General features: G+C 38.1%; 1 protein-coding gene across 5 annotated transcripts in view; it reads right to left on the bottom strand.

Annotated features, from left to right (window-relative positions):
• LOC129272712 (ATP-dependent RNA helicase A-like) overlaps positions 1 to 9,420 on the bottom strand; it is a 46,130-nt gene extending 36,710 nt beyond the window's left edge. Inside the window, exons 1-6 of one of the 5 annotated variants that reach the window (XM_064107308.1) lie at positions 9,259 to 9,420; positions 5,043 to 5,173; positions 3,413 to 3,553; positions 3,114 to 3,249; positions 1,123 to 1,199; positions 767 to 906 (exon numbers count right to left, since the gene is read on the bottom strand). In XM_064107308.1, the coding sequence (XP_063963378.1) occupies positions 767 to 906; positions 1,123 to 1,199; positions 3,114 to 3,249; positions 3,413 to 3,553; positions 5,043 to 5,153 (605 nt within the window). In that variant the 5' untranslated portion in view covers positions 5,154 to 5,173; positions 9,259 to 9,420. The remainder of the gene's footprint in view (positions 1 to 766; positions 907 to 1,122; positions 1,200 to 3,113; positions 3,250 to 3,412; positions 3,554 to 5,042; positions 5,174 to 9,258) is intronic. The other 4 variants (XM_064107307.1, XM_064107310.1, XM_064107311.1 and 1 more) reach the window with 4 other exon arrangements.
• Between the last annotated feature and the right edge of the window lie 3,844 nt (positions 9,421 to 13,264).

Raw genomic sequence — 13,264 nt, 5'->3', positions numbered from 1 at the left:
AGCATTCTCGGTAATAATTTGTCACAGCTGAGCGCGGCGAGAGCCAAGAGCTAGCTCGCGTTGTATTTTGGTTTTAGTGCGACTTAAGCTGGCGCTATTCATTTAATTTAACCCCTCAAAGTCCCGTTTCGCGCCAGCTTATTTTTTTCTTTCCCGTTTGCTTTTCATAAGATACCATGTACACCGTGCACCACGCACGATAGAGACGGCACGAAGCCGTCAAACAACTGGAAAAAATACAAATTTCTTTGTTTCTTGAACCTTCCTGTAATCCCGTATCCAAAATTCATGCTAAGACATCGAATGCTAGACAAATTCTGAAAGTGATTGTGAGGTTGTGATGCAAGAAATGTGAAAGACACAGATCACAATTTGATAAGATGTACTGGTAGTGGTACCGTATCGAAGTTTGAAATGTACATGTACAAGAAAGGCAGTGCTGTGTGTGTGTACACTGTGACTGTGAGGTGAGTGAGTGTGTAAATTGCCAATATTGGCGGGACCTTTCTTTCTTGCTAACATTTGTAGATGAATTGATCAAGAACAGCAGATTTCTGCATACTTGGTAATCTCTTTGAATACTTTGAAATCTTTAAAACTTAGTTTTTGTTTCTTCGTACCTCAAATATGCATGTAAATGTGAGGATTTTTTTTTTTTTTTTTTTTTTTTTTTTTTTTTTTTTTAGTCCAAAGTTGGGGGTGCGGTTTATACACGGGTGCGGTTAATACACCGTTACTTACGGTATTGATTGTATGTTTCACTTACCTGTTGTGATCCTGACCTACAGGTGTATACTTATAATCAGCTTGTATGCGATTGGTCTGAAGGAACTGATGGAGGCGGGACTTAGCGTTGCTAATTGTCCAGTTGCCATGGATACCTGCATTCATGTCTGCTCCCTCAGCCTTGAAACGAAACATACATCCAAGCATAAAATTGAATAAAATGAGTTCCTAACAAATATTTCATATTGCTCAAAATGTTACCAAACATGCGATAATTGGCTATTTTTTTTCCCAAATAGGAATGGTGCCCAATTTTTGCTAAATTTAATCTGCATAAAGATGGTAAATCATGATGTGATATGAGTTAAAAAAGAACTGCTTATTTTATTAAATTACCTCTTCTAGTTTTCGTTTGTCACCTTGCCTCTCGAAGAAACTCCTCTGATATGAAGGCATACTCCCATCGTGACTATCTGTGGATATCAAAATATACAAACAAGTTAATATAATCAATAAAAGGAGAATTCCACAAGTAAAATCAAGACAAAACAATCAACTCACTTAAAATTATTAGTAAAGCGAGCACAACATTCCTGAATCACAATTCAGTCACTGAGGACAGCATGCATGTCTAGAGTAACTGCGGTGTAAAACCCAAATTTACATACAAGCTATGAGCTATAAATTTGACCAGAAACGTGCTAGGAATACAAGCAAGCAATATCAACTTCGACCGAGGAGCAAGAAGTCAGAAATTGCCGTGAAAACTGCAACCAAAATGGCGTCGGTCTCAACACCAACGCAGAACCAGAAGCTGGATATACACCACGCCGGAACCACCCCGTCCGTGAAGGGAAAGCATGTCGCTATCAGAACTGAATCAGGAAGTGCCACGCCCTTTCCAGCGAATTCCAACATAGCAGCTCAGGGGGCTATACCACGCTCGAATGCATGCATGAGACAGCAAGGAGAAGTGGTTTTGGCCAGTATGCTTACTGCGATATCGCAAGCAGTTAAAAGTGCCATAGTGGAATCAAATTCTGAGATATACCAGAAATTAGATAAAGTTCTACGGAATATCGCATATTTTAGATCAGAGTTGGATGCTACTAATAAAGCGGTAACTGAGATACAGGTTTCCGTCAATGATACATCGGAAAGGATCTCTGTCGTCAAAACTACCACCATTCCAGATGCCATCGCTGTAAGCAGACAAATGGTTGCAGATCTCGAAGAAAAGTTGCTTAAACAGGAAATTCACCTTAGGCAAATGAAACTCCTGTTTTATGGTGTAAGTCAGAAAAAAGATGAAGACCTCTATGAAGAATCTACTGAAGTGATCGCAGAACTTCTAAACATATCATATGATGATGTTGAGAAATTTCCAATTTCTAACACACACCGCCTTCCGATCCTAGAAGCGCCCCTAATTCTCCAGATCCTATAATCATAAGATTTTCCAGGATGGCCAATCGAGACGACGTCCTGAAGGCATTCGAGCACCCTGATTACACTCGCCGTCGACAACAAGTAAGCGACCAGGAAAGTGCTGGAGCTCGACGACATATCACGGTGCCGTCAGATCTCCCACCATCGATGAAGCGCGAAAGAGGTCGACTGTCCTCCATTGCCTACACGCTTAGGAAAGAAAGATCATGTTGGTAATAGAATCACAGCACTGCTCCTCCTCCCATATCTCCGGGGCCTCAACCCATTCCTAGAGCCTGATGAGGGGCCGACATCCTCGACAATAAAATCTTTATCTTTCCTCCCATGTTCCCCTCCTCCTCCCATAATTCCTGGACCTCCATCGATTCCTAGAGCCTGATGAGCTAACAACATTCTGATAAGTGGCTGACATCCATGATAATAAGCCCCAATCACTTCCCCCTCCTCCCATGTCTCCTGGGCCTCCACCAATTCCTAGAATCTGATGATGAGCTAACATCCTTGATAAAAGACCTAAACTATTAATACCTCTCCCTCAATGTACCCCTCTTCCACCTCCAACTCCCATGTCTCCTGGTCCTCCACCCATTCCTAGAGCCTGATGACAGGCTGGCATCCCTGATAAGCCTCAATCACTTACATGTACCTCCCCTCCTTGTCCCCCCCCCCCTCCTGCCATGTCTTCTGTTTCTCCACCCATGCCTAAAACCTGATGAGGGACCGACATCCTTAATAATAAGCCTCAATCACTTCCCCCTCCTCCCATGTCTCCTGGTCCTCCACCCATTCCTAGAACCTGATGAGGAACTGACCTCCTTGATAATAAGCCTCAATCACTTTAAACCTCTCCCTACATGTCCCCCCCGCCATGTATTTTGTTTCTCCACCCATTCCTAGAACCTGATGAGGAACTGACATCCTTGATAAATAACACTTACCTCTCCCTCCATGTTCCCCACCTCCTCCTCCTCCCATGTCTCCTGGGCCTCCACCCATTCCAAAAGCCTGATGAGGGGCTGACATCCCAGGTGGCAATGATGAAGGTCCTTCGTTAGACATGGATGCAACAGGAGCCTGGAAACAGATTCAGAGATGGGCATCCCATTAAATAATCGATTCATTTCAAAGAAGCATCATTCAACGAAACAGTGCTTACCATTTTCCACAGAAGTAAGGCAATTTAGAAAGCCTGTAACATTACACGCTAAAATAAGAGAATCCGATATTGCATACTTACATCCAAGAGTGGGACATCTTTGCTATTCAGCTCCCCACTCCGGACCAGGAAATTGAGAAAGTCCTTTGCGGCATTTGCCTGAGAGTCTTTCTTGCTGGTAGAGTTGCCGATGCCAACGTAAGAATACGTCGGAACACGAACCTGATCAAATAACAAAAAAAGAAAGTATCACAGCAATGTTCACAATGTCCTAGCGTGATACAGACTTGTGGAAGCTAGAATTAAATGCTGAATTTTCATATTTTTGGCATATACTCGTGTTCACATACATACAGAATCAAGAATCTGAAAGTTTCAAAGTGAATGACATCATTATTAATAGGCCATAAACCACGACCTGCAAAATGGACTGACAAACTTGATAAAGCCTAAAAGATCTTTACGACCGAGGAATGTCATTTATGAACAAGTATATCTTGACCCGAAGACCTGTATTCTCAGTCTGGCTAGCTTCCAACCATGGTGTAAATCTGGGCTAAAATTATACAGTCTCAGAAGTTTGTTTACAAAATTCTTCTTGTACAGGGATCTTTCCCATGTTTTTAATAGTGAAGAAAACAATTGTTATAATTTCAAGACAATATGCAATGATTTAAGGACGTTCCACAGTTATGTTTGTGCGCATTATGATCTGCGCATATTTTACACTCTGCGCGCTGACGTCACAATGGATGAACAGGTGATTAATTAGCTGTGGGCATGAGCTGATTTTTCTCATCATCTGCACTCTAACTGCAGATCCGACGCATTATTTTATGAAGCTAAAAAACTGAAATTATTCCATGGACCATTTAAAAAAATATCTCTACAATTTCAAAACTGTGGAACGTCCTTAAATGCCAAATATAATGAGAAATTTTTCATCTTATTGATATTATAGAGATTGATGTCACATTTGGCTACCCATTGTTAAACCAGACCAAAGATACTACAAGGGGAAGATTGGACAGTACATAGACCGCGTAATGAAACGCTCGGGAAGAGCGCCCTACAGCGTTGAGTAAGTAACGACCTTTTTTTAACTTTGCGCATCGCGAAATGGTTGTGTACAAAACATATGAGAGAAATGGTGAAGGGTTGATGGGATAGACTATTTTTACATTTCAATTTTTTTTTCTTCAGTTTTCCCCCCTTACATTTGAGATGAATATATTTTAGAGGTTTCTTGGTAATGAAACGTGGAAATATTTCCATGCGCCACCCTTGAGCCCTCTCCAAACTCCCTTCTCTCATTTTCCCCATATGTTTTATACACAGTCGCGTGCCGATGTGAGGTTTACTTACTCAACGCTGTTGGGCGCCCTTCCCCATAAGCATTTATCGAGCGTTTAAAAAATCGTCGAAGTGTCCGATCTTCCCCAAGTGTAGTATCTTTGACCAGACTAAGACTGCCAGGGCCAGGCCTAGAGTTTCAACAGATCTTGAGCGTCTATGCATGATTGAACTCCAAACTTCTAAGACAGTTTTCTCCTTTTTCTATTCTCACTCTGATTCAGGTTTTATTTGATCAAACCCAAAATATTTTAAAGTATAGGATCTGTTTCAACAATTAAAAATTTGTATTTAGCCTCTTATTGTGGGTTTCAATTTGGATGATCACATATAAACAAAATTATACACATGTGCTTACCTCACAGAGAAATCTCTGGCGATGTTTTGGACCAGAGTTGCGAATGTCATAATCGGGAGTTAACTTCTTCTTCCCTAGGAAGCTGTAGAGAAATGATTTCAGCTCACTCATGGTGCCATACAAACACTGCCCTAAAAAAAAGAGAAAAAATGGACATGCCTCATACATGAAGACGGTCTCTCGTTGGAACCACGTACCGGCTCTTTGGAATTTAATTTTTTGATATCAAATCGCAGTTTTAGATTCTATTTCAAATTGGTAAGCTGATTGTTTTCTTAAGTTATAATAGATCTAGGCCTATTAATTTTCATTCAAACGCTTTGTTTTCTCCGTCAAACCTCAAGCATTACAAGCCCAATGGCCGTCATCGGTCTAACTTTATTGACACTGGCAGAGGGGATACTGCGGCGCCGAGCCAAACAAAGTCTCGCTCGGTGCACTCTCACTCTCAGCAGCAGAGCATATCTAATGTTGTAAATCGGATCAAAAATCAGATCGGCAGTTGAGCTTCTAAAATTGAAATCGAATTGAAAATCGAATCGGCGATGTTTAAAAACAAAGGAATACATCAAAATTTTGTTCGCAGTCGCGCGCATCTTCCTGACAAAGTCACAAAGACGAATGCATTGGAATGGAAGTCGCCAACATGCGTGATCGTTTGGAACATGTTTAAGGTTTTGAGGTGTTACTGCTTTAAAATAAACTGAGTGATTTTTATTAGAAAGATAAACGAATGCTGCATCTTCCGAGCAAAGTCGCAAAGGAAAATAAAATGAAAATAATTCTCATAGATCACAGGTCAATGAACAATCGGCGGGACATATCCCTCGCCTAACAGAAAATAGACTTCTAACTATAATCACACAATATTAGTCTTAATCTAACTACTTGTATGATGGTGGTCCCCAAGTCTGTGCACCTAACGATTTGAATTAGGATTTAACATGAATTCATTTTTATTTCACAAAATCTTCATTATCTTTCAGTTGATAATGTTCCTTATATTATTATGATGAGTAAGTGTATGGTTGGAACTACCCTTATCGACCAACTAATTTTCTAAGCATCGTATCTGCAAAAATATTTATTACTTTCACCTAGATTTCCTCTAATTTGTGTAGAAAATTGAGCAGATCAGATTCCCACATTTCGATCGACGACTCAGATTCTATTCGCGTATATATCGGCGAACAACGAATGTGACGATTTTACATTTGCTCATTCGCACCCGTCTTTTGAAACCGACCACCCGCGATACACTAAGTTTACGGCTGATTCTTGTCGCGTTGGCGAAATATTTTGACTCTTCCAAATCAGTTCTATGATGTCAACATGCTAAATGATTGTCTCACTACTTCCACTGCGAGCTCAAGCACATGATTCGACGATTGACGACGGATTTTGTTCTAAAGCCGTTTACTATCAGATTTTTTGGTATGAACAACTGTTTTTCGGCGGGGTTCGGGTCTGGTCAATGCAATTTTGATGAATTCTACTAAATTTTTACATTTTTTGTTGTAAATCGATTCTTACCGTTCCTACGGACACTGCGCCTACTCCCCCTTGCGTATCGTTTGTAATATGCAATAATTTTAATGCGCGCAAGGTGGTCGGTTTCAAAAGAGGTGGTCGATATGTGGTGGTCTCACTCTACCAAATATCTCATAAAATTTTAAAGAAAAATACAGGCGCAGGCGATTCCATTTATTTTGGATCTGTGGAAACACTGTAATGTCACTTGTTCACTGCAACCATCCTGCCTGTGGGGAATCTACAGGTAGGACTATGGTATGCCAATGTTGTACAGAGCACACACTTTAAAAAAATCATTAAAATATCACTTTTGTGACCAAAATTACTAATTTCCATACAGTTGCAATTTATTCTTCATTAGTAACTTGGGAATAATTTTTGTATTCACCAGAGCGCTCAAAAACTTGATTTTTGGGCATATTTTTGTGTACGTCCTCTATTGGTGGAAAGTAGGCAAGAAAATTTTCATTTTTGATCTCTATTTTTAATTAAGAAAAAAATAATTTAAAGAATCAAATTTACTTAAGAGCCAAGTTGTATGAAAAATAGGTGTAATGGAAACTGTCAGTGTAAAAAAATCAAGCATTTGTCCCAAAGAAAAAGAGAAAATAAGCCAAACATTGCCACCCTTATTTTGCCACACATGGAGTAGGGAGTTCGGTGACTTTGAAATCTTGAAGAATCCCAACAAATTTCATATCATTGGAAAGCTTGTAAAATAAGAAAAATATTGGTGCTTCATTCAACTCATTGTCTGATATATTGACGGAGATTATTCTAATTTACAGGGGAAAATATGCAGATTTTGTTCTGTCAAAAAAAATATTAAAGGCTTGGGTGGGGCACTCCTAGTACCAATGAGGTCCAACATTACATGTATGGACCTCATAGGCGACATCAGTAGTATTTTTGGTTAGAAATCTCTGAGAACAGGATATTTAAACATTATATCACAAGTACAAGCTATAATTCCTTTCTCTTATTTAAATTATAATTTTATAGTGTAAATGCATCGTTAGCAACAACAAAAAATGAAAGAAATGAAGGGGAACTTACATTTTCACAGCTTTTTCCTGATTTTCTGGGCAGCTGCTCTTCTCTTCTGACTCGCGATCGAAGCTGATATGAAGATCACGTGATTCGCGTTCTCGTCAGCTGATCGGTTGGTTATTCTTTTCGTCAGACGTTAATAATATATATTTTATAATGCTAGCATTCATCGCTAATTTAGGTGAAAGAGATTGAAGTTAAACAGCGCCAGGTCGGAATCATAATTATTTTGGAAGAGTGTATTTATACACTCGATCTCATACCTGACGTAGACGGCGCTATTCAACAAATGCACAATCTTCAATATAAAAAATAAAACAGAAAGAACGCCTTGAACACAGGCCAAAATGCCTAACGATTTCTCCGCGGCATTAACAACTATCGTAAAGGGCGCTCCATTTATCAATAAAGATGGACGCTAAGCTGTCTATGGCGACAAAATTTGCCGCAAATATTTACGAAGAATTGTGAGAAATGGTCTGAAAATGCAACAAAAGAACCGGTGAGTACCGATTAAACATTATTAAATTTGTAAATAGATTATACATACCTTGTAGATTTAGTTTTTAAGGTGATATTAGTGCTTAGTTCTAAGCTAGGGAGGCCCAAACGCGCGTGAGTGGAGTCCCAGTTTATTAGCACGGGTAAGTATTGGGGTGTCGCCTAGAGTGGGGTGGGGGAGACAGTTTCTTTTTGAAATCTTGAAGGAATCCCAACAAATTTGGTACCATTGGAAAGCTTGTCAAATAAATCAATTCATGTCAAATATTGACAGAGATATGTCTGTTTAAACGGGAGAATGTGCAGATTTTTTTACAGCAAAAAGTAGATTTTCATAACTTACACAAAATGCAATGAATGGGACTGTGTAGGCCTAATACTTTTTTTAAAAGTGCAATGCGCTGCTATGCGGGGCAAGGCATGCCCTTGAACTATACATCATTTTATTCATAGAACTTCAAAGTTTCTCATGGTATACTATAGGTTTCTATAGGGTTTTTCCTCCTCCTTTAATGGCTTCATATTTGTTTTATACATGGGTGCACAGACAGATACAAATTCTGAAAGTCAAAGTGGCATTTCCACCGAACTCCCTAACGTTACATGGAGATATAACCGAGAACAAGGTTATATCATATTCATAACCTTGTTCATTGAATGAGTGTGTAATGTTATTGTTAGAGTCTACACCCCATTCGCTTAGACTTTGCAAAATGCAAGTGATTCACTTCAGCATTTCAGGGATTTTGATGAAAAAGGATGCATTGTTTGTGAGGCTCCACGCCTCCAGTCTCAGTCTCACATGAAATGCCCAAAATTCATTATGTGCAGACTTGGGGAACTTTGCCATACATGTAGTCTACACACTTTCTTTCATTGCACCCAAAGCCAAGGCAAGGCAAAGAAATAAGCACAACATCATACATGTACAACTGCAGCCGGCTTACACTACGCGCAAGCCGTACCCCCATCCATCACATGGCCATGCCAGCCAGCCACGCCGGCGAAACGGAGATCTTGTCATATGGACGCCGCTTGTTTGTCGGAGCCTGGTGCGAAAGTGCATTAGCGCCATTAAAAATTAGACAACATTTTTATTGAATAGAAATCTATAAAAATAATTATTAAATACCGAACTCACGAATCAGCAACTCAAGAAAAGTATAAAGTCTCTAGAGTAGTCCAAATAAGAGTACTTTCACAGATTATGTCTTGATTTGTGATGTTTTCTCTCTTCGAGATCTAGTTCAGTGGCCTCGACCTCCAATCGCCATGTAAGGTCACGTCGTTAGAGGGCGTTTTATGTTTCATGACGAGATATATGGAGGTGCCGTGGCCGAGTGGTCTAAGGCGCCTGGCTATACAAGGAAAGTCCGGGGTTCGATCCCCGGCTACGACACCTATGCTCTTTTATCCTGCATTCAAATAGACGGAAATGCTTTACGCGTTATTTGTAACTAGGTGTGCACTTGTTAAAAAAAAAAAAAAATATATATATATATATATATATATACCGTATATATATATATATATATCCACAAAAGTGGAGGTGCCGTGGCCGAGTGAGTCCGGGGTTCGAACCCCGACCGCGGCACCTATGCCTGTGAGCAAGGTATTTAATGTGTAATGCTCTTTTATCCTGCTTTAAAATAAATGGAAATGCTATAGGCATTATTGGTAACTTGGTGTGCACTTGTTTTTAAAAAATATATCCACCTCTTGATATATTACATATCTATTCTATATATCATAGCTCTTTTATACTGCATTCAAATAAATGGAAATGCTATACGCATTATTGGTAACTAGTTTACTTGTTTAAAAAAAATATATATGATCGATATCTCCATGGACCATTCTGACGAGATTGGCGACAAATCAGCGCTTTGCGTATCACGAAGGCATTTTTTTGTTTTATTAAGTTGTTATTTATTGAATTCATTCAATACACCCATTCAATACAATATCGCTTTTTTTCTTAGTAACATAAGAAAAAAATAAATAATATATATACATAGTTGTTTTATCCTTCATTTGACTTGTCTTCAGGGGCGGTATATTCTAAGAGCACAATAGCGCTCACATATGCGATCCGGCCGGTGCGACGCGATTTTTCAAAAAAAAAAACGCGATTAAAAAAAAAAAAAAAAAACACGCATATATGCATCAAATATGAAAGTTCCAAGAAGTAAAATTACTTTAAATAAAGTTTTGCATATCGTTAGGAAAACTAAAATCACTGTTTTACTTTGCGGCAAGCCCTTTGGTCGGAGTAAAGTCCAAATCGGCTTCAAGTCACAGCCAATGATGACGTCATTATACGATTTGGAATTGAATTTCATTCATTCAGGGATCGCGTCGAGGCTCTAACTGGACTGAATTTCGATTTCAGAAGCCACTACTGTGAAGTCTGATCCGTAATATTAGTTGGAATATCCATATCAATTGTTGGTTATCACAATCAATTTCGGATCGTGTGAGACGAGCTTTAGCGGTCAATTAGCATTTTGGTGTGTCCCTCGGCTTTTTTATATTTGGCAAGGGTGACAATGACCGAAACAATGACAATAACATTTATTCCCACGGTCACCAATAGAGTGGGTACTGATTGGAGAAACAATCATAAAAATGTACAAAATCATCAATGTCATTTCATCAAGTAATTTGCCAATCATTTAGAGTAAATTTAAAAAAAGATCAATAAAAAATACAAATTTTAGCATTAAAAATTATAGTAACAAATGATATAGTACCCTGAAGCTTCAAAAACATATGATTAAAAAAAGAAAGAAAAATTCCAAATAACGACATCATCACATCGTTGGCTATTAAACCACAGTCAAAAAGCTCAAAATATCATATTTCGAGCGTAGCAAAGTTTAGAAAATTTGATAATTAGGCCTACATGAGATAATGGATTAATGCCTTGAAGCTTAAAAACCCAGCTTTTTAAAATTGTAATTAGCATATGCATCTGTCTAATAAAAGGCAAGTAATGGCATCAGCATATTATTGGCTCCAATATTCAATTAACAGCTCAAAATATTGAATTTGGAGCGTAACTTATTGAGAAACGAAGCATAATTTTCCTGCAATTTTTTCAAGGTTGGAACGGATTTCTGGTTTTTCACAATTAAAATGGCTGATTCATTTTTACAGTATTCGGTCTTTCAGTGTAATATTTTTTTAAGATGAAACTTTCTTTCTTTAGCAAAAGAAGGACATTAAACGAATAGATAGTGAAATTCATCACCAATTGATTGAAGGTTGCATAATGTACAAAACCTTAATATGTTCCTTTGACGATTTTCATATCTTCCTGAGGCAAAAGGGTGTCGATGATTTCCAAAACGAAATCTACAAAAACGCGATTCTATCTTTTTTTATTCATATTGATGAGGTAACTTTCTAGACGAAGATTTTCTTTGAATATATAGTAGTTAACACACTGAGAGTTTTCGGTTATGAACGTAAACCAATTATGCAACTGTGAATCCTATATTCGTAGATCTACAGCTTGTTTTACCCAATATCTGCTCGAGGAATCAGAAATGTCAAATAAATTCGTCATGCCCAATCTATTAAGAGTTTGCTTTGGCGTTAACCAACTTGACTGATATATACCTTGATCAGAAAGTATTTTTACAGTCTCGAAAATCATATACTAGACATTTTTGTTTTCCTATTGTGAACTAATCCATACCGTTCATCATTCTTTTCTCAATATATTATTTTATCTAATTTGAATATTTCAAGTTCGCCTAAAACCATGCATGCAGTTTGCCGTTAATATCTGCTTGCAAAATTTCATGTGAAACACTTCTAGATCTCTAATCACATCAAAACCCCATATTTCTGACCCATAGAGGAGTATCGGTAAAACAAGTTGATCAATTCAATTTGGATATCCACTGATAAATCAAGATGATAAATTTTATTCAACGTGCTATACATTGCTCTTCTTGCTTGATTCAGTTGTTTAGCTTGAACTTTCCGAAATCAATTACTATAATTGAAGGTAATTCCAAGATATACATAGTCATCTACTACTTCAAGAGCCTGGTTATTAAAATGTAAAAGAACCCGTTTTTTCTCACTTTGCCACGGGAGAATATAACAATTTTCGTCTTGTCTATATATTCACATTTAAATATCATCTTTTACAATAATCTGATACTGCATTGAGCGCACATTGAAGTTCTTGTTCAGATTTGGCAAGGAGCGTTGTGGCCCAGTGGATTAGTCTCCGGACTTTGAAACAGAGGGTTGCGGGTTCGAATCCCAGCCATGGCGCAATTTCCTTCGGCAAGAAATTTATCCACATAGTGCTGCACTCAACCCAGGTAAGGTAAATGGGTACCTTGCAGGAATTTATTCCTTGAAATATCGAGCGCTGGAAAGGCTGCTTGAACTACACCCAGGGTAATAATATCCAAGTCCTTTGGAAGCGCATAGAGACGTTATTCATAATTGTGATATGCGCTATACAAGAACTGTTTATTATTATAATTATTATTTGGCAAGGACAATGGTATCATACTGCATAAAGTAATGTAAACAACTCCATGTACATATCAATTCCATGATCAAGTAATAATGACTGAAGTTTCTCAGGTAAAACATCAAGACCATCATATCGTTCTCTGATAAATTCTTTAAAATCGTTCATCAACATAGCAAACAGTAAAGGTGATACATTTTCTCCTTGACGCACTCCTATATTACAGTCAAATAGGCCTGATTTTCACCATCTTTGATAATACACGATTTACCTATTATTATTGACCACTTTGAAAAAGTTTCCATTTATATCACTTAAAAGTAATTTGTTCCAAAGTGATGTCCTATCAACAATATCAAATGCCTTGCGATAATCGATGAACGCACTGCCAAACAGGTATAATTCAAGTAACAAAATGTAAAGTAAAAATATGATCTAGCGTTGAATGATTATTCCTAAATCCAGCTTGTTCATTTCTAAGAACACAGTCTTCTTGATATAGATTCAGCCGATGATTTAAAACAGCTGTGAAAAGTTTACCCAGACAACTCAATAAAGTGATACCTCTATATTATTGTTTGGATCTTCGGGTTTCCCCTTTTTCTTGTAAATTGGCCGTATTAAACCAATAGTTAAA

Source organism: Lytechinus pictus, chromosome 12, assembly GCF_037042905.1.
Source record: "Lytechinus pictus isolate F3 Inbred chromosome 12, Lp3.0, whole genome shotgun sequence".
Taxonomy (NCBI): domain Eukaryota; kingdom Metazoa; phylum Echinodermata; class Echinoidea; order Temnopleuroida; family Toxopneustidae; genus Lytechinus; species Lytechinus pictus.
The sequence above is the reverse complement of the archived record's forward strand: the minus strand, read 5'-3'. Positions and strand labels throughout refer to the sequence as shown.